A 27145-nucleotide genomic window follows, 5' to 3' on the forward strand; every position below is an offset into this window, starting at 1 on the left:
CAACAGATATTAGTCAGATATACAGCACAGTGGGGTCCAAAAGGCTGCCTCCCCACATACGTATGTATCCTTAGTCCACATTTGTACAGCTGAGAACCCACTAACACAACTGCTTTGTTTTAGGAACCATTTACAGTAAAAGGTCACAAGCCCAGTCAAGTTATGAAAGGTGTTGTTTACCTACATCCAGCTTCTCCAGCCTCTATTTTAATTCCTGTTCACTATATTTAGACCTCACAGATTCAAGAGTAAACACTGGACTGGCATTGGCCTGGGAGTGAACTGCGGGTCAAGTGAGGTGTGTATTTGTGTGTGTCTGTGTGTGGGCTTGTGTCTACTATATTCGTGGGGTGCGAAAACCAGGATCCCACAATAGTTGTGGGGTCCAACAGCTTTGTGGGGACCAAAATGCTAGACCTCACAAGTCTGAATTGCTGTTTGAGGGTTATGACTTGGTTTTTAGGGTTAGGGGGAGAGTTAGGTGAAGGTTAGGGTTGCGGCTAGAGTTTAGGCGTTCAGTTGTGATGGTTAAGGTTAGGGTAAGGGGCTAGAAAATGCATTATGCTAATGACAGGTCTCCACGAATATAGTAAGACAAAAGTGTGTGTGCTTGGGTGTGTGGTCATAGTGTTTGTTATGAAGAGCAACAGCACCTTTTAAATTGGATTATGTTAATTTCTTAAGAGCTTTAAGGCTGTGTCTACATCATATTAGTACTCCACAGAGGAGCAATAATTATTATTAACAAAGATCAGCAGCACTTACATATCTTGTTTTTTTGTTATATTTTAATATCTAATTATATTATTTATTCTTTTATACGTACTTGATATTGTCATTTTGCAGTTTTTCTTTCTTTGTACTGTCCACTTTGCTGCTGTAATACTGCAAATTTCCCCACTGTGGGACTAATGAAGAAATATTTTATCTTACTATATTCAGCTGCTGAACACAACTGTATCTTGGTAGATGAGAGCTGAGGCATTGCACTATGCCTCAGCTCTCATCTACCAAGATACAGTTGTGTTCTAACATCATCAAAAGGAAGGCTAAGATTACTTATTATTTTTGTAGCTGTTTTTTGGCATGGTTTACACCAACACATTAATGTTATTATAATAAAGACAGAGAACACATCGTATTTAACAACTGACAACAAATTTGTCAAATGACCCCTGAATTTGGGATAGCTTATGCCTTATTAATGAAAGTATTACTCTATAATACTGAACAGAAATACACTTCAAATTGGATCAGGGTGCTGGGTCAGTGTAAACAATATTCCCATCTAGAGTCCATGCACAGATCTATCTCCTCTGCACTTTAGGACAAACACCAACAGAAATTTGTGAATAATTAAAGTAAAATTCAGTATCTGCTCCTGAAGCACCAATTCTTAAATCTAAACTGTTGAAGTCACAAGTTTAACAGTTAGTTAATAATGTCACTGGTATTGCAGCATTGTTTACTGTTTTATTTTGTGTCTGAAAAAGATCATTTGACGTAGATCCTCCCTACCTGAATCTTCCTTCTGGCTTGGTCCAGACCCCATTAGGCTTCAGTCAGCTGTGGTAAACTCTGTACATCTCCACGTACATGGTGCACATACATAGTTGTTTTTGCCAGTCTATGCTATAGCACATTTAGAGTGTGCATTGTAGAGCCTGTGACTGAGGCTACTGCTTTTGCCAGTTTTCCTCTCCCTGTCTTTGCCACCTCCCCCTCTGTCTCCGTCACTTGCTCTGTCTGGGTGACAGACACTAATCCTGTGCAACTGCTCACAGCAGTAGTAAGTGATACTGGATTCAAAGGGCGAATGAGGATAACTGGCAACAGCCCTTGTTTAATTATGAAAACAAAATATAATATATATGGTATATGTTGGTATGAGATGGCAGCAAAGGGGCAACCACATGATTATTATATTAAAACCCACTGAGAAACTGTCATTACTATTGATTTTAGTGTTTGTGGGAATTAATATAAATCAACCGTTCCAGTTTAAAATTATCATTTAATTTTTTATCCATGTGAAGACCACAGTTTAACCCTGATGATTGCTTCTTGCTCCTTGAGTAAGGATGTGTTTTTTATTTGATGTGGTTTCATAATTTGATACATAAAGAAATACAAACATGCACACTTGATAGATACTGTTATTTTCTACATGTATCAGAGAAATACACTTATATTTGTTGGGTCAACTGTAGAGTTATGAGATCTAATATAATAGTTTTACCTAAGTGTGTAATTTCCTTAAATATGCCAAAATAAGATGATCAAATAACCTTAACTTTCTCAAGATTCGACTTGCGTTTACAAGTTACATGCTACACCTGATTTGTCTACAGTTGAAAAGCTATACTCATTTAATAATATCAACCATGATTGATGGAGCACATCAGATTTGGGAATGACTGAATTAAGTGTAGGTGCAGTTGGCAAAAATACATTTTCCCAAAGACAAGGCAGAAAAAGCTTATTTCAGGAGGACACCTTACCTTACGAAAGGTCAAATTTGAATTGGAGTGACAGTCTGTTTTTCTCTACTCAGTCTGACTGATCTTATAGATTGTAGTATAACCTTTGTCAAGGTAACAGCATACCAGAGACGAATATTACCAATCACACCGTATAAGCATTAAAACTGTATATTATAAGGGTGTCTTTTCCCAGTATCAAACTGTTTATGAAGAAGGCTCATTTAGATAAATATACTCTATGTTATGCCCTAAAATGATCTGGACAGGTCAAAGAGTTTTACTATTGAGTACATGAACTTTGTGCTATGAGCACTATATGAAAATGCTCATTTTGTATTTTAACTTGAAATCTTTTGTGTAAAAATCATTGTCTCCTGCTGGTAAGGTGTTATATAATGGTTTATTTTTGTAACATTAAACAATTTGAAACAAAAACTCTATAAACAAGATGAAAGTCAACACCGTGTTTAAAGACCTTTAAGAGAGCATCTCAGCTACATCAAAGAACATATGTAACAGAAGACCAGTTTTTAGTAGTACATCAAATAATAATATGGGGAGATGGCTTTTGAATCAGGCATGAGTAGCTACATACAGAAGCTACAGATGAATATTTGAAAATTCAGCCTTCATGAAATTCACAAAATATACTGTATTACATTAACTGATACGCTCTTTTTCACTATAAAAAAGGCAGTCAGATGTCCATACAAATATAAAACACTCATGAACAATAAAGTATTATTCCTGTCTGTTTATTCCATCCTGCAATTTCCTCTTCTCCTTTAAATGTGTGTTGTAGCTGTTAGTGTGTTTATGAAGGTTCATTAGCCCAACGTCGCAGAGACTCTAAATCATCCTCAACCTCATCTTCCTCCATCTTGGCTTTGGGGGAGAAAAAAAAAACAAAAACTGTGAGCAGTTTGCATGAATTGGCTTATACTGCCACCAACTGCACCTTGTCTTGTGTCGTGCTCTTAGTGAACATGAAGTTGTCCACTGCCACATTAGTGCTACTAAACATGTACTTGTCCTCTGCTGCAGCTGGCTCAAAATGACTCGATCCAGGATCTATGACGTGACTGCTTTATTAACTCTACAGTAATCAACTTGTGTTGCTACCTGCTCTTTAGACGGTTCTTACCAGGATGGGAAGGTGATGTAGTGGATAACACTTGGGGAGAAGGGACTCTCTCCTCCACTCTGTCATTCTCAAATATGCTTGCATCCAGAGTCTCCTCCAGCCTATCCAGCTCTGCCAACAGCTCGTCCTGACACACACACACACACACACACACACACACACACACACACCAACTGGCATCATAGATCTCAGCAGGATTACCACAAATACTTCTGTGGGTCTTGCTGTAACACTATATCACCCTAAGCTAACTACACAGGCAATATGGTTGAAATGATTAAAATCAAACTTACAATATAAAGAACTCTTTTGATATTGACATGCAAACGATATTGCTCAGAATCACACTCAAATATTAAAAACAAATAGAATTTGAGTTTATCTGTCTCTGCCTTTCAGACTAGTTTCAGATTACATCCCTCTTTATCCAGAATCATATAACATTTGTGTGAAATTTTGTCAAAATTGCTGTGTGAAGTCTTGAGTTATGGCTAAAAAGAATTTTGCTAGGTCCCCATGACCTTGACCTTTGACTTTTGAACACCACAGTCTAATCAGTTCATCCAAGTGAATGTTTGTGCCAAATATGAAGGGATTCCCTTCAGGAGTTCTTGAGATATCGCATTCACAAGGCCAAAACCATGTTTTGTGAGGTCACCGTGACCTTGACCTTTGATCTTGAACCCCAAAATCACATCAGTTCATCCTTGAGCCCTGGTGAATGTTTGTGCCAAATTTGAAGAAGTTCCATCACGGTGTTACTCTGATATTGTGTCCATAAGAAAGGGACGGACGACAACCAGAAAATAATATGCCTCTGGCTTGCCGGTGTGGAGGCATAAAAAAGTAAAAACAAATATCAAAAAATCTATTCAGTGCAGATAAACAAAGTCTATGTATAAAAACCCAAGAGGCTAATAAAAATAAAATCCCTTACAAGAATTAGTTTCTCTGTACCTCATCAAATTCCACTCCAAAGCTCACAGGTGTGTGGAGAGTGTCTGATATATGCTGAGTCACATCCTGCTCCTCTGCGATGTCTCTGATCAGGTCGTTCACCTTGCTGACAATATCTCTGAAGAAAGAGAGACAGAGTTCCTGTCTAAGGTAAACTATATTAGGATACTGTATACACAAACATGGCATCATGTAAATAAATGACATCCACATACTGTATATTTACTAAGCATCGATGCAACAATATGACTTGAGTCCTAAATGTAAATTTGGAATTGCTGACATTTGGTTTGACTTACTGTTTATATTTTCTCAAATTCGTACAGATATTCATGTGTCATAATGCAAATGAGCTCCTGTGTTGATGTCTTTCTCCTTACATGTGTTCATGGGTGGACCTCATGGCCTTAACAGCACAATCAATGTACTTAAGATGTTTCTCGTACCACTTCTTTCTTCTCAGCGCCTGCAGAGCCACTGTGAGGACAGCAGGGGAAATACAGTATATGAGCAGGAGTGTGCCTGAGAATCATGGGCATTTTCAAACAAAACAGCAGTGTAACAGTGACCACACAGATAGCTGTTGAACAATGTTATCTTATGCAGTATTTTTTATTGTAATTTAGTTTTCCATTAGGAATAAGTGAAAATACACTAATGATGGCACAGTTTATTAAGAGTCCCTGTAAGCCACTCTAGTTAGCCCTCATGGACAATACCAGTGTGTGTAGTGTAATACCAATATGAATTTTGACATTTTGCAGTATTACTTTTACTATCCTATCTTTCCCTTTAATACTGTGTCTCTGTGTATTTCAACAATGTGATTAAGTGTCCTGATTTCAAAGGCTCCAAAGTTCGATTTATTCATTTGTAAAAACATGGAAATTACAGTGCTCCCATTCTAATCAATCAACACAGGTTACCAAAATACAGGATATACACGTCCTAAAAACTGAAACTGTTATGGTTTGGTTTTTGATTTATTTTTGTGTTATTGAGCCTCCATTTAACCTCTGTCTCCTCTGTCACTCAGGGCAGCACGGAGGGGCGGGGCCGGTTCTCGGCAGCAGCCTCATTGACCTCACCTGTTCCTGATTCCTTGCAATCAGCCTGGTTATTTAAGCCTCTCCCAAACATTCCCCTGTGCCACACGATTCACTTGTATGCCTCTGTTCCTCACAACGATTCACGAGAACCTGCCTCGCCTCCCGCTCAAGTATTTCCAGTGTTATTTCTAGTGTGCTAGTGAGTATTTTTTCCTCCTGGACAACTTTAGTTTATTCCTGAGTTTTTTTGCCCCTTGTGGTTTTTTGTGTTATTGTTCTTTTGTTGCTTTTCCCTCAGCAGCCGCTTGAGTGGTCCTCGGTTAGTTTTTTCCCTGTTGGTGATTTTCAGTTTTTGTAAATAAACTCTGTTCCTTTTTTGAATCTGCAATTGGGTTCTGGCTCTCCTTATTTCACATGTGACAGAAACCATTGTAAAAAAACAACATAAAACTATATCCCATAATATAACACATCCAGACAACAATACAAAAAGAGACAAAGCTTAAACTAAAGTCCTGGTTTACAATGTTTTGGTTATACTGATATATTCAACGTGGGAAAATAAGTGTGTGTGACAATGGTCTGATCCTGCCACTGTGGTTTGTCAGCCATTGATTTGCGGGATTTGCCTAAAGCAGACACTTTAGCCATAAAAAGTTAAGTTTTCAGGAAAAGTACTATATCATGATATATTTCATATTGATATATATAGTGATATACTCACACCTCTGCTTTTCCACATTTCTGCAGGGAAAACGGTCTATTGGCAAACAGACTAAGAATTTAACATCTGACCTTTGGCCTTTTCCACAAACACCAAAAGAGGAGCTCTCATGTTTTTTAAATCCCTGTTCCATTTTTTCATAATCATTATAATTTTCCATTTCCAGTTTTAAGTCATCTTAAAATTATAGTTTATGGATATAATTCTTAAATTCGCCTGTCTTTATGCAGGCTACACTGACTTGTAACTGACATCACTAATATTAATTACTAATAAGTCTGAGCTAGCCAAAAATGGTCAGTATATTACTCTAGGAACTGCTAGCATTAGTGCTATCTTAGGTTAGTTTAGCTAGGCAGCCACCTAACACTACCTGATCTAGCTGCTGGTATGTTTACTAAGGAGTTACACACACAATGGTGTATATCAACTTCCTTCAAAGATACCTCACCTCTTCTGTTTTTTCTACTGTTCTTCTTGGCATACAGAAGTTCTCTGTCAATCTTTTTCTTCAAATGTTCTTTCTTTTCCATCAGCAGCGCCTCTCCCTGTAGAAGTTTCTCAACCTCTTCTTCTTCAGAAGGCTTCTTTGTCACCTTTTCTCCTCCACTGAACATCTTATTAAATAAAGACATCTGTGACTTGCTTCCTGAAAAACAGAGACAGCTTAACTGACCGGGCTCACGTCCCTGGCCCTTGCACTGAGTGAACACAGCTGCCTGTAATCTAGGGCCACTTTCAAAAGAAAATACGTGTATTTAAGCAATATCACAGGACACGGAGTGATTTTGTAGTGATGAATACCAGCACGGCTGATATTTGGTCGTAGGTGCGAGGTCGCAAACCGAATTCAAATGTTATTTCTGGAAATATATTCATCTTTGCAAAGTTTGTTACAATCTAAGGTAGATAAGGACCGTTAATATAACGCTAATTAACTGTTAATAGAACACCTGTAAAGCGGAGTGATACATGTAGTTAAAAGTCCCAGTGCTGCAATTCGACTTTGCGATATCCAGCAGCTAAAATAAGACAAACGTCAATTTATTTTTTTCCCGCCTCTATGAAAGAAAAGACGCTGTTTGTGTGAACTACTTGAACATTTATTAAAAACGAGCCCTGTCTACAGATGAAACAAGGACGTTATAAATATAATTCATATTAGCTAATAACAATAGCGACTACGCGTTTGGAGGTTGACTGCTAGTGCTGAAAAGGATAAACTATTCTTACCTGGCATTAATAAGTCATGGTTTTAGCTCACTAATGTGACAGTAGGTGGCAGGATTGCACCTGAGCAGGATTCAACAAATGAAGAAGAGACGAAGAAGAATACTATTTCTGATCACGTGACTATTCTTAAACCAGGAAGTCCTGTGTCAGATACACGGTTAAATCAAAACAAATAAAGACTAGCCTGTTGCGGGGCTGAGAATTAATTTTCCCGTGATCATCTGAAATCACATTCGTCTTGACATGGATGGTATGTCGTGTTTTAATAGCTGAATGGTCATGTTGATAGACTTTGTTTTGCTATACCATCAATCTAAAGACAGATAGCCAACATTAGCTTGTTAGCTTAGGTGGGTGGTTAGCTAGATTAGCTGTCAAACTGTTCTGATTCTCAGGTCGTTCGTTTCCAGATTGACAATTAATTTGGCCTACGGTTTCATTGAACATTTTGCCTTAACGCTGCCTGCCATTGAATCTTTTCTAAGCACTTGACTGCTGTGTGAGGAATGTCACACTCAAAATCTATTTTGTGTAGTCTCGACAAACGTAGACACATCTAGACACTCCATTAGATTTACACGAACAAAACCACGAAGACTTCTGCCTGATTGATAGAGTACCTTATAGCACCTATGATGGATGATAGTTTTAGTGACATTTTAAAATACCTATTTAAAAAATATATAGTAAACATTTGCAGTGAAAAGTGTTTTAACGCTTTCCCATCACTGGGTAACTGTAACAGTCCTTCCAGAGAGCAGACTTTTTTGTTGAATTGTACTGTACTGGTTGTTTTATATTTTGTTGATGTAATGGTTTTTTGTCTGAAAGCATTTCCCCCTTAATAATTGTATAGTTCAATAATTTCTACAGGTTTCAGGTTGTGTATTTGTTTATATTTTTAGTTTTTGGATAATACTAATTTTTGGAGCAGCTGTCTGATGCTCCCACAAAATCATAAGTGGCCCCCTGAGACAGTAGTCCCATTGACACATAATCTGACATGAAATATAATGCGTACATTGCCATTAAGGCCTACGTTAGACATTTCCAAGTGGGAACCGCCAATGTCAGGGTTCAGCAGAGACATAAAAAAAAAGATGAATATTTAGGTTATGTTATAATCAACATATTTTTAGCGTAGGTCAGAAGTTAAGGGCCCTTCTACACATTTCCCTTACTTTTTCACTCTGTTTTGCTCATGTTCAAGCAAAGAAAAGACAGCCAATAATTTTTCTTATCAGTTTGTCGGCAGTTTCAGACAATCAAATGCCAGTTTCACCAGACACTGTATGTATAATGTAGGCTTGGTATATAGCTGTGTAACAGACAGTTCATTGACAGTGTACAATATATACTCTCCATATTTCTAACTCTTGTCTCTCACTGTTGCTCCACAGAAACACTCTTCCAGCTAAAGGTATGTGAAAAGGTTTAATCCATATCAGTTTGATAAAATTTGAAACTGAATTATTTATTAATTTTATTTACATCCTTCTCTTTTTGGTTTCCAGTTTACTTCCAAGCAACTTGAGAGATTGGCCAAGAAGGCAGAGAAGGAGTCCGAAAAGGAGCAGGCCAAGGTCAAGAAGGTAAGTAAACTGGCCCAAGCGTTGTGTTGGCTAAATGGTTAAGATGTATACCTTGTCCTGTGATTGCAGTGCTCAATTCCGTCTTTATTCCATGTGCAGTCTCCCTCTCCCTTCATGCATTTCCATCTGCATCTGTACTCTCTAATAAAGGCAAAATGCCAAAACAGTAATCTTACAAAAAAAAGGCCAAGTCACAGTAAGTGCAATTATATAAATAAGGGGGATGTGGACAGTGGATAAATAAAGAAAATGAGCAGAGGGAAAAAGTGAATTGTAAGCAACAGGGATTGGGTGGAGTCCAACCAGCAGTTAGACTACCAGCAATTTTCAGTTTCAGTAACTGCTCTATCTTTAGCGCAAGTGAACAATGTAAAACGTCCAGATTGGTATCATCTACACTTGGAATCTCTCTGCCATCTTTTCTGCAGTTTGCAGTTGGCCTGGAGAGGGTGATGATTATGTTGGGTGTGGCTGTTCATGTCGTATCTATATCTCTTTTGTATTATCTACAGAGCCCCAAACTGACAAAAGACAGTAATAAATACTACAAGTAAAAATACTCTTTATTTGACTAAATACTAAATATAGGGATTAAAACTAAATGCATGAATAGATAATGCAGTTAAATAATTAAAATGGATTGTAAAAAGAAATATAAAGCTCTCTACTTTTCCTTGTATTTCCAGTCAGTTGATGAAACTAATGAAAGATAGATGAAATTGTAAAATGAAAAACATTTAAAAGTATTTCAGCAACTTATTTGAAATAATGTAAAAAAAAAAACAAAAAGAATGAAAGGATCAGTAATATATCTTACTGTAGCTTCCACACATATATATGCACACTGTATCCCAATATCTGCACAAAAGGAATGCACCTACAAAACGTATGTGAGTTTTTTATGCGTCACTGTGAATTAATTTATCACTGATAGATTTTTAAACAACTGATTATATGATAATATATATATAAAACAACTGGTAGTTACATTTTTAACAGGTAACAAACAGTAATATTTATTGATATATTCAGTTAGTTTTACTGCCTTTTGTCAGTTTTGGGGCTCCATAATTGGAACTTTGTAATCAGTAGATTATCTGTGCACCTGTTACTGGCACACCTCAGTCAGCAGGGGGCAACACAACTTAAACATTGAACAAATTGTGCCTCGCTTGTTCTGGGAAATTGATGTGTCACTATTTTCTTAATGGGTTATTGTTTTTAGAGATAAATATTTCTGCTATATGGTTATTGGGCATCTCTGTTCGTTTTTAAATGAATGTTTGGTTTAGAGATTACAGAAGAGATCATTTCTCTCATGGAACTGCTTTGATCGTCCCCACTGGGACCTTTATGCACAACAGGCTTCCCATGACACAGAGGTGAACCTCGAAAAATAGACAGCCACTGTGCTTTTTTACATCAACAGCTGCATGGAAAAAGTCACAGTGGACAAGGAAAAAAGATGTTTCTAAACTTGAAACCATGTATGAACCATGGGGCAAAATCCAGTGACACTAGTTTAAAGTGTCGCCAAGTCAAACCAGAAAAAAGGCTAAAAAAATGCTCAAGACATCTGCAGACAACGTACAGGAGATCACTTCACCAGCACTGACACTAGGAGCATTTGGCAAGACGTCAGGACTACCACTGACTACAGGAGCCTGTCTGCCCCAACAGTGATGTCACACTCGCTTTGAAAGTGGTAATAATGTGACAAACGCAAGAATCCCATCCATAGGTTCTCACACTGAGCGCACAGGATGTACTGATGTTCCAGGATGGGTAGTTATGCAATGTGCAGGGCAGGAAGTTAACTGGCCTTAGGTCAGTCATCATAGTGCCAGTGCCAAATAAAACAAATGTCAGAAAAACAGTTATCATCCAGTTGTCCTCGCATCAACAATAATGAACTGCTTTCAAGGTCTGGTCCTCTCCTACATCAGGGCCACTGTCCCTGCCTCTCTGGACTTACACCAGTTTGCATATAGAACTAACAGATCCATTTCTCTGGCTCTTCACACTGTCCCGACTCACCTGGAAAAACAGGGCACCATTCACAGACTACAGCTCTGCTTTGAATACTCTGAATTCATCCACAGCGACCTAACCTCCAAACTACACCAGATCAGCCTCGGCTCATTATTATGTAACTGGATCCTGAACTTCCTGTCAGAGCATCCTCAGGCGGTGAGACTGGGCCCCCACCTCTCCTCCCTTATAACTCTGAGTACTGGCACATTCTCCCATTCTCTGCTCCTCGCATGACTGTGTTCCTGCTTTCACCACAAACACCACTGTAAAGTTTGCAGATGACACAACAGTGATTGGGCTGATCTCCAACAACGATGACTCAGCGTACAGAGCCTACTGGTGCGCTGGTGCTCAGAGACAGGTTGTTCAGAGCTGGGTGTGTCGAGCTTCATGTTTTTGGGCTCCAATCTCACAGGAGCCCACATGGTCCACTGTGAGATTGCACTGATATAAAAAACAAACAAACACAGCAACAGCTGTTATTCCTGAGGACGCTGAAGAAAGCTGGTCGGCGTACGGTCGGCAGCTGGTGACCCTCAACCGCTGCTCCACAGAGAGGATCCTAACATACACTGCGTCACTGTGTGGTGTCCTATCAGCTGCTGATAGGACAACTCTTCAGCAGGTCCCACACAAGATGGCTGGGATACAGCTCGCAGCCCTGGAGGACATTTACAGTTCACACTGCCCCAGAAAAGCTGCCAGCATCTGTATGGACTCATCTGTTCGAACTTCTTCCAACTGGCAGGCGTTATAAAGGCAACCACACCTGCACCTCCAGACTGAGGAATAGCTTCTGTACCAAAGCCATAGCTGCTCTGAATCAATCCATCAAGTATCCCCCATTAAGTGTCTGACTGATTACAAAACTATTACAACTGACTTCACATACATACTCATACTACACTATACTGTAAGGGCTTTAGACATTCACCTACATTAGCACCCTAGGCTAATTAGCGAGCAAGCTCCCAAGTTAGCAAACAAACCCTGTCAATCATCAACTGAATAACTACCTTTGACATTTCAAAGGCAAATGCTTTAATCACTTTACCTTAAAGCTGCCACTTTAGTCATCTCAATGTGCGCTCGAGCTGATATAAGCTAACTAGTTTACTGGGAGTGTGACGGTGAGCTTATTGCAAAAACAGACATTTCCTTGCCAGAAATGTTGGCCATCTTGGAAATGGCTGCCATCTTGAATTTTCGAGTGGGTACCGTGTTCTATCAAAAACAGTAACACCCAAGGAGGATTTGTGCCAAGTTTAATACTTGTTTCCTCATTTCAAAGATTTCCCTGAAATATGTAGTTACCTGCTGCTTTATATTCCCTCTTTTATGGCATTAAGTACAAAAGCTCTCTGGTCCTCATTGGCCTCTCTCACTGACCAGAGATATTTCCCTGCTGAGTCATGATAGTCTTCACTTGTCATATACAGTTTAACAGGTCACATGCTTTTAAATAAGGATCTATTGTTGCAATTACTATTACCTATTATTACCAACTTCATATGAGCCACACTTTTCAAGATGTTGTACACACAATTAAATTACTGGAAAAGAAAAGCAGAAAATAAACAATAAAAATATTAGTCATGGCTAAAACAAACAAGATGGCCGGCCTCATGTTATCAGCCAGCACAGTCTACAACACTGACATTCAGTTCAGCGCCTTTGCCGACTTCATTTATAAAAAAGGTCTTCTATACAGTGTTACATACAAAAGGCGAATTGCACATGCAGCTTATGTCTTTGTCTCTGTCATCAGGCTTTGCAACAGAAAAACGTGGAATGTGCCAGAGTTTATGCAGAGAATGCCATCCGGAAAAAAAATGAAGGTCTTAATTGGCTGCGCATGTCGTCACGAGTGGACGCGGTGGCCTCTAAAGTCCAGACTGCTGTCACCATGAAGGCAGTAAGTTACTGTGTTCCGTCATCTCATTAACATATTCTGCATTAGATTACACTTAACTATACATTCAAAATGCAGGTTTATAAAGTGAGTTTTTTCATATGACCTCATCACATTATTTCTGCTATTTTGATAAGGTTGGGGGGTTGGAGATGAGATTTTTTTTTTTTTTGTCTTTCCAGAATGAGACAAATGTATAATAAATGTATCTGATTTTTTTCCTTTAGGTGACCAAAAGCATGGGCCAGGTGACCAAGGCCCTGGACAAAGCTCTGAACTCAATGGACCTCCAGAAGGTCTCTGCGGTCATGGATAAGTTTGAAAGTCAAGTACAGAACCTTGACGTCCACACCTCAGTGAGTGGCTGCAGACAATGTGCATTTCTGCTTGCAGTACCTGTATTTTCATACACTGTTTTGGTGAAGTGCTAAGTGAGTTTAAAAAACTCTGTATGGTTAGATATGCTGTTGTGGCATTGAGGAGGACTTGACAAGTCATGTCTGAATTAAAGTCATAAAACTCAAATCATAGACTCTCCTTTTTTTCTTCCCATCCATCCCTCTCTTTTGTACACCAGGTGATGGAGGACTCCATGAGCTCGGCGATGACACTGACCACGCCTCAGGACCAGGTCGATGACCTGATTCACCAAATAGCAGAGGAGAGTGGGCTGGAGGTGATGGACCAGCTCAACCAGCTGCCAGCGGGAGCCACCTCATTGGGTGGAGAGAGCGCACGCCAAGAGAAGGAGGACCAGCTGTCTCGACGGTAAGGACCAGTGTCTGTATTTGATGCAAGATAATATGTGCCGTCCCATAACTACTGAGGGACGGGTTAGAAGCAATGTGTGAGTCTACATCATGTTTCCTTTAACAAGACACTAAATCTTCCCATTCTTCAGCAAGATAACCAGTGGAACATGTTTTCAGTTAGATGAGGGCATGAGAACCGGAAATTAGATTGCACAGCACACTAATATACACACACACAGGACATGACTGTTGTGTCTGTAAAGTCATGAGTGATCAAGAAAGATAAGATGTGTTGAGCCCAAATAGAGAAGCTCAAAGACAGAAGGAAGATGCTGCATTGTAGAGATATGGGTCAAACGAACAGTGGTTTTTGAAGTAGTTACAGCAGTGTCATATTTACAAAAAGCTAACTTTAAAATAAAAATAGAGAAACTAGGAACAGAAAGGACAATAGACGTGTTGCTCCTTAAACATGTTTTAATACGTTATGTTAATATGTTAAATATGTTATGGTTTTAGACTGTTTTTGGACAAAACAAGCAATTTGAAGATGTCACTGTGGACAAGTTTTATATATCAAAATTGATCAAATATGTCGTCAACAGATTCATTAATAAAGAAAATAATTATTTTATTTTTTTTTATCTTTAATTAAGTTACATCTTCAGGTATTTCTATTTCTAGGTGGGACCTGACATGGGGACCAGCTTTCACATGGCAACCTGTTGGCTTATCATTAAAATCATCAAAACATGTTCACGTTTATATATTATATATTGTATCTATGTGTATATACTGTATATGTGTATATATATACAGTATATATATATATACATTTATCTGTCTTATTCACAGTATAGCAACATCTCTGATGTATTTATATTTTCTCCCAGTGAATATAATCATATAATATCTATGTATACCGTCAACCAATTTCCCCTTCAAATAAAGTGTAAAACTGACAGTTATGAATGTAATTCAGTTCGCTGCACCTGTAAGGCTTTTATCTCATTTCATAAAAGCTCAAACGGTTAAACTCTCCCGTGTTTTGCCTCCCTCCAGTTTGGCTGCTCTGCGGAACTGAGGGCTCCTCTAGCAGCGGTGACGGGGCTCACCGCTGCGTGGAAGCAGACGTGCTTAACGACGCCGTCAGGAGCTGTGTGTGTGTGTGTGTGTGTTTATGTTGAACTGTTCCTACCGGGAGGACTTAATGAGGCTATTGATTACCACTCCCCTGCTCTATAAATACACAGACACAACGGCTAGAAATACCACCTGAGGAGATATGAGTCTCTCTCTGGTTCACCTTCCCGTTTCGATCCGTCTCTTCTCCTATTTCTGTTTTCCCCTCTAATTCCCCATTGGATCTCATCTTACCCTCCACTTTTCCCTTTTTCCTCCCTTTTTATCCCTTCTTCTCCACCACCACCTCCTCGTCTGTCTACGCCCTCCGTTTCCCAAATCACACATTTTGCATTTATGCTTTGTACAAAAAGAAAAACATTTTACAAACTGTTTGATTTACAATGATGAAAGTAAAGAGTTTTAATGAGCAGTTATAGTAATTATAACGGAGGTGGCCCTGTCATAAGGTGAAGGGCGAGTCAAAGATATGTGTACATGTTGTTTTCAAGTATTTTGGGGATCTGTCTGTGGGAAATTGTTTCAATGGACAATTCTGTTGGGAGGAATGAGACAGAGATTGAATGGAACAAAAATATCCTCTAACTTTAAAGTAAGTTTAAAGTAAAGTTTTAGTTTAAATTGGTGGCATGTTGCTAACACTAAGACATCGTCTCCTTCCTTCCTCAAATCTGCCCAAGTATCAACCGCTTCTCGACACCATTATAGACATTGTATAAAACAAATGACAGTCCTCCCAACTTTTGTTTACCAATGTCAAAATGGATTATGTTTGTTTTCTTTCTTTTCGTTATTATTCAGATATGTTGGTGATTATTTCTCATGCCTGTCTTCAGACTTTATTGCTTTGAACGCCTTATTTGGGATGCAGGTGCTTGCATAGGCGCTTCCCTCACCAGTGCCTGAAGGACAGTAGTTTAGAGATATGTCTTTAACTCTGTAGCGTGAAGTTGCCTCATCTCTTTTTGGTTTTGGGTGTTTGATTTGAGGTGTTGACACTCTCCCCCAGCAACATTGAAACCTCATTCAGATATTTTTAGAAGCGTCTCTGTCTCAAAATAACCCGATGCCCACCTGTCTCAGTTTCATCCTGGACTGTTTGAGGAGTAAGACGTCATCTCAGAACAGGGATGCACACGCTGGATCTTTTTTTTTTGTTCTTAATTTGACAAGAATCAGTTTCTCTTCCTAATTTGCCTTGTAAACCACACATTTGCTTGAATGTTCATTTGTTAGGTTTCAGGTAAAACGCTGGAGATGTGCTGGAAGATGTTTTGCATCATGAGCAGGACAGATTTAAAGACTGAAGAATAAAATGTACAAAGGCATCCGAATATGTTTGAGTTAACAAAAGACGGGGACCTTTTTTTCTTTTGTTTTTTGAGGTCATAGGTCTCTGTTGAGTTGCCTGTTAAGTGCTTTGACTGGTTTTGATGCTTCCCTCTTTGCGCATTCAGTGTAGACATGAGTAAAGGGGCGGGCAGGCCGGAGCCAGACTTCCACCTATGACAGAGCAGCTTCACCCTCTGGATAATCTTTTCAGTTCTCTGTCCATTTTAACACAGGGAGGGTTTATTTATACCGAAAGTTCACTAGACTTTGCAGCACTTTTGTTTTGTATATCTATCTTGTGAAAATAAAATCTTGCCCTCTGATGCAGTCTTTCATTTCAGAACACTCCACACAGCATACGAATGAATATATAAACACAGAAAATGGCAAAAATAAATGCACATAAAACAAAAAAGTTAAAACAACGGTAATGTCACAATAAAGGGTGAAAAAGGTTTAATATTCAAGATTCAAACAGCCTCCAGAATGTACCATTGCTGCTACTGTGGACACCAAGGACTCCCATTCCACCCATTACTTCATTCATGAGCAAAACTAACAATGTTTCCATCAACTTGGTGTAAATATTATATCTGCTTAACATCAAAATAGTAGCGTTGACACTGTGAGCATGTTAGCATGAATCAAATGTTTCTGTGTCAGGTGAAGGGTGTTGCTCGTATATTATCACAAACTCTGGTCTGTGCACCTCTGACTTTTTTAAGCTCTTTGCTTTGGTTTTCTGTCTCATCAACCTTGTTTCAAGCTGCAGCAGCAGAAACTCATAAACCAAAGATTTCTCTCTGGAGTTGATGAAAATCAAAGCAGAGCTTAAAGGAGAGTGAATATCGGACTTAAATTCATCAGCTGGGCTCAAAAACAACTCCAAGTGTATGCTAATAATGCTCTGTGTCTGCTTGATGTGTGAATGTTCGATACAACCATTTTGTGTGGTGGTGATGATGTCGGTGCTGTTGTAATAAATCCCAGGTCTGAGCTGTGGTCTGACTCACCAGTGCCTGAAGAAGAGGCAACAGCGACCCAGCTCTGCAGCAGGAGGGCGTTTTCTTCAAGCTGGCAAGTGGCCTGGCTAACCCAGCATTAGTGCCACTCAGGAACCCGGCCCCACAGCCCACTGGCTATCTGACCGGCATGTGAGTGGCACTTGCCCCCTCAGCAGTGTGGCTGTAGCTCTGCTTCACAAAGACAGACTGTGACTTAGAACAAACAGTCAGACTTCAGATAGACTGAGTCTAAATCCGTCTGTTGCACAAAGCAGTTTAGTTCTTGACTATCTTAAGCCGGACTGTAGTACAATGAATTTTAGGTAAATTCATTTTCAATATAAAAAAAAATGGCCGGCCGAGGAACAGCAGCCAACAGTCTGTTTACCTCAGCAGGAAATGTTTGTCTTTTGGAAGAATTCAACAGCTACAAGGACGTTTACTTGAGAAATCGGGGGTAAGGCTCCAGTGTTTTTATCTTAAAATGAGTCAGTCTTTATTTTAGTGAAACAGTCTGACAAACATCAGACTGATCTGTGAGCAACATGAAGACTGGACCAACACTACAGAGCAGTCTGACACAGCTTGGTGAATCCGACCGCTGATGTTTCTGCTGAACACCACTGGCTGTTCAGCCCTCCCTCTCCAACCAACAGATCCACCATCAGAACTGATGTGTATAACTTTCAGACCATCATGTAGGGAGATTTACAGGAAGTGTAATAGAGCAGTTTAATAATGAATGAATAAAATGAGACATTTTTTTAAATTTAATTTAAATGGAAAGATAGACATTTCTTTAGGTCTCTTTAAGCTGAATTATTCTACGGCCTCCACAGACATTAGCTGTAGCTAGCTAGCAACATTTACATGTGACTGATTTAATAACTCACCAGGTTCTTTCTGTTATTTTCCCCCCGACTCATTATCCTTCCTATATAAATATGTTTATGAAGTGGACTCAGGAAAAGTGCAAACTATTTGCTCAACTTGGAACATTTTCATTTGGTACAGATGCTTTGCTTCAGTTTGTGCCTCCCAGAGTGAAACTGTATCTATATCCACATCCTTCCCGTCTTTGCATTGCCTTATTATATATCAGCTCCAACATGAGTTTTTCAGGCAGGTGGGCTTCCTGTCTGCAGTGTTTATAAAATCCTGGCTACGGCCCTGTTAGTGACCAGCTGATACCGGGCTGTCTCACCGAGGGCAACACTTGTGTGGAGACTGGTGCTACAGTAAATTGGCATTTGAGGACAATACTTTTAGATTAGTCGTCATGGCTGCTTATGATCTCATTTGCAACACGACACAAGGCAGATCATAACCACTGCTCTGAGATGGTTCATGAATATTCACACAGATGCAGTGAGTTCACACACAGAGGTAAATACAGGCTGCCGTGTTCCCTGGGCACACAGCAAAACTGCAGCACGTACAGCAAATATTCCTGTAATTTCTCACTGAAGTCATCACTGGGGAAAGCGATGGAATGTAACTGAGGAGCTGTTTATATTTCCTCTTCACTCTTTCTCTGTCGCTCCCTCCTGCTGTCTCTCTCCCTCGCTGTTTGTGAAATAAGTCATGAGGTAAATTATCATTCCATTGCTAAATAATTAGACAGCCCAGGGAGGGCAGCAGCACAAGTGCATGCCTGACAGCCTCACAACAACTGGCTGTCACGCCACGAAATGTCAAAGAAGAGGCCAGAGCAATCACCCCAGCAGGTTGTCTTGGCGTGCACTGAGTGTTTCCACTGAGGACTCCCCCGCCTTTTCTTTTTCTAGAAGCCTTGACTTAGCCATGGTGACAGAAGGAGGACGCACAACTCATGAAAACACAATAGATGATGAATAAGCTGTCCCAGGACTGACTTTAACACGGTGAGCAGTGCTAGTTAATATCCAGATAAGCCTGGGTGGTTGCTCTCACTGGAAAATACTGACCCAGTGAACTCACTGACCCCTCCACTGGGGAAGTGGTTGTGATCTGAAAATGGTTTTTAAATATGTGAATGACTCCCAGCATGAGCCTGTTACTATAAAAAGAGAAGCCTACACTGGAATTCCCCCTTAATGACCGAGATGGGACCGCGATGGCAGTGTCAGGTTTCCTCGTTGTGTCTGCTGTTTGTGTATGACAAGCGAACAATAGTGTACTTGGCTGCAGGTCTGTAAGTTGACGCTGCTCGGGGAGTGTGAATGTGATGATACTGCAGTGATCAATGGTCAGGAAACAGAAACTGACTGTGGATACCTGGATTAAGTGAGCAATAGAGAGGAGCAATGTAATTTACATGTTTGCAAAAGACAATGAGAAATACTACGTGACAGTGAAAGTGAGAGATGAGAATCAACATGAACACCACATCCCCAGTGTGGATAACTTTAACATGCTGTGGTTTGTTTATCACATCATCATCACGTTTTCAGTCTCGAGCCATTCCACCATTTTCCTTTGCTCAGAAAATTAAATACATGCCCCCCCCCCCCCCTGTCTATGTATGATGGATAATCCCTGGCTGCGCCCCACGCCCCCATGTGGATACTAATCACGGTGTTCCCTCTCCCATGTGACCGCCCCTGCTCATTGGCTAAGGAGAGTTGACGCTTTGGGCCGCTCCGGCTGGATTAATGAAGCGCTCCGTCAAGGTAGCCAGAGTTATTCGGAGAGAGGGAGACAGACAGGAAGTAGTAGAAGTTTTATTTAAAAAAGAAACGCATACAATTTGTTATAAATAGAGGTGAGTGTGTGTGTACATAACAATTTGGAGAAACAAGGTTTGGTAAGAAAACATTAAGGTCAAGTGTGTCAAGTTTCATGGAAAAACTGAATTCCTGAGCCCTTACTCCCCCCTGCTCCTCTGTGTAGGGGTTTTCTATGTTAGCATACTTCCTGGCCTAAGGTTTACAGTGAGGTAGTTTGATTAAACACATGAAGTTAGGAATATCCAACATAAAATCTAAAAACTGCAAAAAGCAGATTTTGACACAGAATTCCTCCTCATGAAAGGGCTTCGGGATCATGATATAATTTTGTGATTTAATAGTGTTTTCTTTCTTTTCTGAGTTACTGTGTTTGTATCTGTTGCTCTCACATAATGAAGTTGAATTAAACAGAAATGAATCAATCAAGCAGAGCCCCAGCTAAGTCCCTTATCATGCCATCTGATGATAAACTAGCACAAACCTGCTGATAGAGAGTTCCAGCCATGACATACTGTACCATATGAGAGTGTGATTAAATACTACCAGTTTATTTCTGTTCTTTTCCCTCAATAAAAAAAAAGTAATATAAATTGCAAAATTATGACAAATATGAAACAACAATGTACTGGAGTTTGAATTTTACGAAAAGCCACACAGGGTACATCCATGCCCCCCTACTGCCAAATTTTGTAATTAACCATTGTAATTTAATTGATAAAAAATGTAGTAACAAATTAATCAGTACTTTTTTAAAATCAATGTTTTTTCATGACAACAATTGAGGATTACTAACTCATACTATGGATAAAGTATATTTTAAATATATCAATTGGCCTATCTTCCCAAAGGTGAAGGAGACTCATTTTAAAATCATTCACAAGATATACCCAGTGCCAGATTTTCTTAAAGTCTCAAGTCAGTTGTCGACTGTATCCAGTTGTTAAGCCAACCTCAAGTCCCACCAATGTTTCTCGATAATAAAAAGGGCTATTATTTTGGTATTTCGTGACCGGAAGTCAGGCTTTTACTGAAGCTAGCTTAACTGAAATAGCTCTGAGCCGCAAGCAAACCGCAGCTGAGCTACGATGCTCACTGTTCCCATTAACCGGGGAGACAAAAAAAACGGAAGACGAGGCGAGGCTTCGGTTTGTCGAAACGGACATCGTAGCGTCGAGCAGACAAAGGAAGAGCCGTGAGAGACCTGTGTGAGTGTGTGTGTTTCCTGTGTGCCGGGGGCTGCTGCTGTAGAGCTGGGCTCGGACAGGGCGGGGTGATGTTCAGGTTCCGGTATAAAGGCAGCGAGAAAATGAGAACCAGACAAGATGTGGAACCGGCTGCCGACGCTGTCGTTTTATATCGGAGACTAGAATGAGAAGTTTACTGTTGTGGTGTAACAGGGCGGCGGTGTAACCGTCTGGGGAGGCCGCTGGCGGGGGAGAAGCGTGTCTCTGCGGCGTCCCTCCACCCCCTGTCAGTCAATAACATGAGGACGCTATTTACACTCTGTTGTCTCTTCCTTATCACCGGCGGAGCGGACCGGGTGTGGGCCACCGGAAACCTCACTGTCGACAGCAGCAACCAGACCAACCTGACGGCCGACAGCAGCAGTAGCAAGTATATCAGAATCGGGGACGGGTCATCGCAGGAATTTGAGTTTCCTGAAAACACCAACGGCGTGATTGTAATCTCCAGCCAGTATCGGAGCGCCGCGGCCAGCAGGAAGGGCCGCCAGAGCTGGAAGCAGACGGTGACAGTCCGCTCGATGGACCCAGAGGTCCTCTCAATCCTTAATGTTACGGATAGCGGCCACACAGGTCTAGCCAAGAGCTACATTATCAGCATCCGCTCCGGGTTCCCAGGCACGGCTCAGCTGCAAATCCAGCTACTGGACCTGGACCAGGACTCGGTGCCGGTTCTGATCGAGGAGAGGACGGACTACTCCATCAGAGTGGCGCCCGGTGATGATGACCCGGCCACCCGGCTCATCCAGTCGGGTGGCCTCTCCCATTTCTCTGAGAACCCTGTGTTGTTTGCCTTGCTGCCCCTCATCTTCGTCAACAAGTGTGCCTTTGGTTGCAAGGTGGAGGTGGAGGTGCTGCGGGGTCTGCTCAAGAGCCCGGTGCCACTGCTCTTGGGGGTGGTGGGCCAGTTCCTGTTGATGCCATTGTACGCTTACTGTGTGTCACAGCTGGCATCACTGCCCAAAGCTCTCTCCCTGGGCCTGGTCATCACTTGCTCTGCCCCAGGCGGCGGGGGCGGCTACCTGTACAGCCTGCTGCTTGGTGGAGACGTCACCCTGGCTATTTCCATGACCCTGGTCTCCACAGTGGTGGCGGCAGCAGCCATGCCATTGTCATCAGCTCTGTACGGCCGGTTGCTGGGCGTGCACGCTGCCCTGCATGTGCCGTTTGTTAAGATCCTTGGCACCCTCCTGTTCATCGCCATCCCCATCTCGCTGGGCATGCTGGTGAAGCTGCGCCTGCCCGCCCTCACGCGTGTCCTGCTAGCACTCATACGACCCTTCAGCTTTGTGCTCATTGTAGGGGGCATCTTCATGGCTTACCAAATGGGTGCATCCATCTTGGCCAATGTCAGGCCTCAGATTGTGGCAGTGGGGGTGACAGTGCCTTTGCTGGGGCTGGTGGTCGGGGCTGTCATGGCCAAGGTGTCCGGCCTGGCCCCACCACAAAGGAAGACGGTCAGTATCGAGGTGGGCGTTCAGAACAGCCTGCTGGCCCTCGCCGTCATGCAGCTGTCTTTCCGCCGAGCGGAGGCCGACTTCGCATCCCAGGCACCTTTCATCGTGGCCCTCAGCAGCACCTCAGAGATGTTGCTCATTGTTCTTGGATACTTTGCCCAGCGGAGGTTGTGTGGTTCTGCTGCCCCCAGGAGTGACGCTTGATTGTAGCCGCAGTTTTCTTTTTTCTTTTTTTTTTTGTTCTGAACTTTTTGAAGAATGAACCCTTTCAATCCTGTGGAAATTTGGTGTCCCACAGTCTTGGCTACAAGACGCCCAACTATCACCAATCCAGTCATCACTGTTGTTGTACACAGGACAGTGAATGGACTTTCTGTGATTCTTTTGTCGTTGTTTTCGTATTTTTCATGAAAACCAAAGGCCTTTTACCCCTCTGAGACCTTTTTGTGTTTATTTTACAAGATGTACTTTTTAAATCAGATTATACTGTGAGGTACTCAATGTAAATATTCCTAAAAAGAGAAATACCTATAAAAGAAAAGATATTTTTCTACCAGATTACTTTTTGTAATCAAAAAAGAAAAAAAATTGATTTGTATCATGTTTACAAGAGGTCCATGTGTCTTAGCACGGGGGGGGGGGATTCAGGTGTAAAGAGGAATTGTGTGTGAATCAAATGGGAACATGATGATATTTTGAAAGTATTTGCTACTGATTGTGTTTCCTGGATCTGCAAATCCATGTACTTGAATATTAGAGAGGAAGAAAAAGTCAATAAAAACATTGTCAAAGCAGATTTCAGTTTGTTCATACCGTGTCAGCCGAGAAACGTGTGGAATAGGTCGGTGTTGCCGAAAGGCTGTTTTCGGTAACAAAACTGTGAAGCAGGCTGCAAGTTACCAGAATAACAAGCTGTGGTTGTTTGCACTCAGTGACTGTTGGGTGTCACAGATGGAGGAACTGATGGTTGTTTAGTATTTAGCATATTTGAAGAACGGTTTCACAGTATGTGTTGAAGTTCCTATGCAGAACATTTGGCTCATCTAACTACATTATTTATTTATTTATTTTTATATATATATATATATATATATATATATATATATATATATATATATATATATATATATATATATATATGTGTGTGTGTGTCTTGTATTATATATTTATTATAGTTTTGGATAAATAATACTGGTACCAGGGTTGTATTTGTATATTCAGTAACAATTAACTTCACAATTTCACTTTTTTTTTTTTTTTTTTCACATCTGAAGCTGCATTCACATCCATTGAAACACAAACCACAAACATATATTCATACATCCCAAATGTGGAATTAAATGTTGCCTTTGCCTCTCATCGGCAACATGTGTAGTATATTGATTGACTGGTTGGTTGATTGATTGATTAAGACAAACCAAAGCATGCATAACAAATCAGATACTGACGGGGCCTCTTTTTAAAGGGCCAGTTCCTCCAGAAAACAAACAAAAACATGTTTTCACTGTTGTATAAGATGAGGTCGTTTTGGTTTAATGTGCTGAACTTTTAAATATTCTTTCTCAGACCTTTACTGAGGGATACTAAGTATGTTTACCCAAGTACTAAGAACAATTCAGAGATGCTTCTTTGTGCTACTTCCACATAAGAGAACTTTTTCCACCACTGCTCAATACAATGGAGGTGAAGAGAATTTAGTTAGCGCTGTTATTAAAAAGTGGAAAGACTCAAGTGTGAAATGTCTGTCCAGAAAAGGTGTCCCAATTATGAATCCACAGAACACACTGTCAACAGCTCTCCCAGGGATTATATCTTTGGTACAACATGCTTTCAGTTTAGTGTGGATTGTTCAGAGTCCTGGGAATATGGTCTCTCAAAAGCATTTTTGAAATGTATTTTTGTCACTGATTCAAGCACCACAGCCCTCCTTAGTTTGGGTTGGCTGCATTAGTGTCAGAGGCAGATGAAACCAAAAGGATCTGAGTTTTCTGAAAAGCTATCTGCTAGATACTAGTGGTGGTAAATGAGATGAGAAGTGTTTCACAGGAAGAGGTTAAATGATGTGACTCAGCGAGAAACGGAGTCAGTGTTGAATCAAAGAGCAGATTCAAAGGATGACATGAGGGGTATATGAAAGTACATGAAAAAGAAACCATGCAAAAGGTCATTATGGGCTGTACATCTGTGTAACATGCCTGCAGTTTAGTCACCTATTGTACCAGAGGACAAGGTCCAGTTTTTTATCAGCTTCCTCTCTGTTTGGCAGAACAGTGCGGCAGCTTTGTGTTTCAACAAGAGCTGAACTGTTGACTGTCGGGTTAAAATTCAGAAAATGCGCTCACAGCTCACAATCAACACAAACAACCTTCCCTTATCTGAGACACCGCTCGACGGGAAGGGAAGGGTTTTACATGTCATTTCTTTGTAAAGACTGCACTTCCTGTTTACGCAGCAAGAGCAGCAGACTTCATGTGCTTTCATTTACATGTTTTCTGAGGGGAAGTTTTGTAGTGGAAACAAGGGAGTCCAGGCCTGCCTGCTGTTTTGACTGAGCCCAGCAGATTTGCCTGAGCTCTCAGGAATGTAGCACAGCTGTAAAGCCTCCAGGCTGAGCTGAGGTTGTTTGGTAGAAGAGTTTCAGTCCGTTCTGGTGCGTTTCAACTCCTGTGGCCGCCTCACATAGGAGGGGGAGGTCCAGTTCTTTGTTCCTGACAAGGAAATGATGGTTTTCAAAATAGCAACATGATCTCTCTGAGTCACGACCTCTTCCCTCTCCCTCGTCCATTAAAACATTTCAGCTTTTTTTAGGATTACTATTGATTTTTGCCCTTCAGAGGCATGTGTCATGGACAGAACTGTTCCCTGACCTACATGGTTGTAACCACAGCTAAACACATCCACGCAATCAGTGGCAACTGACGATGTTTTTCATGAGGGCAAAGTCAGTGTTCTTTTTAAATTTCTAAATTTATTACATTTTGTTTTTCAAATCATTTTATTGTCATCTAGAATGAAAAAAATCTTTCTATGAACAAGGTTCAGCTCCTATATTTGCTTGATTTTCATAATGAAGCCATTTTCCTCTGTCTTCTTTCCCAGTCATTGCTGTGACCATAATTTAACTATAAGTTTCAAAGTAGAAATCCTTTCAATTTTGCAAATGTACTGAATTGTGCAAATGTAGTTACACTCAGTGATTCAGAGATAGTCACAGGAGTAGCTGGACAGTTTGTCTTTCAGTGGGCGGATCACGTTTGTTCTTTCTGTCCTCGACATGAAATTCATGGTTGAATTTGGTGTTTTTCATATCTGGTGCTTTGTGTTTAAGCTAACCTGCTATTGAAGCTGGTACATTTTCATGCCACAATAATGATATGTGTTCCCGCAGCGCTTGTTACACACACACACACACACACACACACACGCATGTGCACACACATGCAAACACATGCACACACAGGAAATCCTGCTGAGATCCAGATCCAGTCAGTGCTTAATCAAACCGTTGCCTACCTACTCAGCCGTCCAGTGACAGTGGCTCCCTTATGATTCAGACAAGAGCTGCCACTACAGCTGAAAGTGTGTGTGTGTCCTCAGATGTCAGTGTGTGTTGTTGCTCATGGTGCTGACAGCTGATGATGCTCTGCCTTGCTGGTAGATTTGCACTCAGCCCTGTACATCAGCACTCCTGTTTACATTTCTATCCTGCACATTAGTGGCACAATAGGAAGAGAGAGCCCTTAAAAATTCATGAGGACACATTACATTAAGTTTTCATGAGTTCCTTTCACTGGCTCCCATGAGACAGTTTTCCTACTGCCTGCTGCAATAAAGCTGGGAAGTCCAGAAAATACATGGGTGGCTGCGGTGAGAGGAGCACTCTGCACACTGAGGGGGAGGAATGATCTTCACTCCAACACACCAAGGCAAGATGGAGCCTGCTGCTGTGCAGTCAGGGTCACTCAGTGTGATGTAGCAAGGTGTGGCATACACCATTGCAACACCTGAGATGAGTCAAAATCTTATTTGTTCAAGGATAGATGGACTTCATTAAAATGGGATTTTTAATCTTGCACATCACAACCTCACTGAAAGCTTCAGTTTTGAGCAAACATGAGCTGCAGATTCTCACGGTCCATCAGGCTTTTCAAACCAGGTCAGAGCTATTTTATGAAAAGGGGGAAACTGCAGTCAGACCTGTCCTTACATGCCCCGTATCCTGTTCAGTGTACACCCTAGTATTGTGTGCATTAGTCTGTAGCACATTTACATGGGGAAAGTTACAAGATAAAGTAACAGCATACTTTTAAAAGCTTTAATGCATACTCAGATTTTTTTATGTGGCGTTCATGGACACTGCTGTCCCAAAATGTAACACAA

General features: G+C 40.8%; 3 protein-coding genes across 3 annotated transcripts; 2 read left to right on the forward strand and 1 right to left on the reverse strand.

The window, feature by feature from the left end:
- Nucleotides 1-2932: 2932 nt before the first annotated feature.
- LOC130176629 (charged multivesicular body protein 4b-like) lies at nt 2933-7670 on the reverse strand. The gene is made up of 6 exons (XM_056387823.1): nt 7591-7670; nt 6809-7006; nt 4965-5061; nt 4585-4702; nt 3628-3754; nt 2933-3368 (listed from the first exon to the last, which is right to left on the reverse strand). Exons 1-6 carry the CDS (start codon nt 7595-7597, stop codon nt 3298-3300), a joined length of 618 nt encoding a protein of 205 aa, XP_056243798.1. The 5' UTR covers nt 7598-7670; the 3' UTR covers nt 2933-3297.
- A 39-nt stretch (nt 7671-7709) lies between these two features.
- Nucleotides 7710-16678, forward strand: chmp1a (charged multivesicular body protein 1A). Its single transcript, XM_056387824.1, has 7 exons — nt 7710-7840; nt 8991-9010; nt 9105-9182; nt 12985-13131; nt 13356-13484; nt 13706-13896; nt 14943-16678. The coding sequence occupies exons 1-7, from the start codon at nt 7834-7836 to the stop codon at nt 14962-14964; spliced, it is 594 nt and encodes a 197-aa protein (XP_056243799.1). The 5' UTR covers nt 7710-7833; the 3' UTR covers nt 14965-16678.
- A 4417-nt stretch (nt 16679-21095) lies between these two features.
- Nucleotides 21096-23561, forward strand: slc10a3 (solute carrier family 10 member 3). Its single transcript, XM_056388312.1, has one exon. It carries the CDS (start codon nt 21551-21553, stop codon nt 22967-22969), a length of 1419 nt encoding a protein of 472 aa, XP_056244287.1. The 5' UTR covers nt 21096-21550; the 3' UTR covers nt 22970-23561.
- The last annotated feature ends 3584 nt before the right edge of the window (nt 23562-27145 follow it).

The sequence above is a fragment of the Seriola aureovittata genome, chromosome 10 (assembly GCF_021018895.1).
Source record: "Seriola aureovittata isolate HTS-2021-v1 ecotype China chromosome 10, ASM2101889v1, whole genome shotgun sequence".
Taxonomy (NCBI): domain Eukaryota; kingdom Metazoa; phylum Chordata; class Actinopteri; order Carangiformes; family Carangidae; genus Seriola; species Seriola aureovittata.

Bases quoted from the DNA above. Each gene is read 5' to 3' on its own strand.
- LOC130176629 (XM_056387823.1), bottom strand. The intron at 4,703-4,964 runs GTAAGGAGAAAG...CTCTTTCTTCAG, and splicing joins AGGTCCACCCATGAACACAT to AGATATTGTCAGCAAGGTGA. The intron at 3,369-3,627 runs GTAAGAACCGTC...TCTCCCCCAAAG, and splicing joins TACATCACCTTCCCATCCTG to CCAAGATGGAGGAAGATGAG.
- slc10a3 (XM_056388312.1), top strand. From the start codon at position 21,551: ATGAGGACGCTATTTACACTCTGTTGTCTCTTCCTTATCACCGGCGGA.
- chmp1a (XM_056387824.1), top strand. The intron at 9,011-9,104 runs GTATGTGAAAAG...TTTGGTTTCCAG, and splicing joins AAACACTCTTCCAGCTAAAG to TTTACTTCCAAGCAACTTGA. The intron at 9,183-12,984 runs GTAAGTAAACTG...CTCTGTCATCAG, and splicing joins AGCAGGCCAAGGTCAAGAAG to GCTTTGCAACAGAAAAACGT.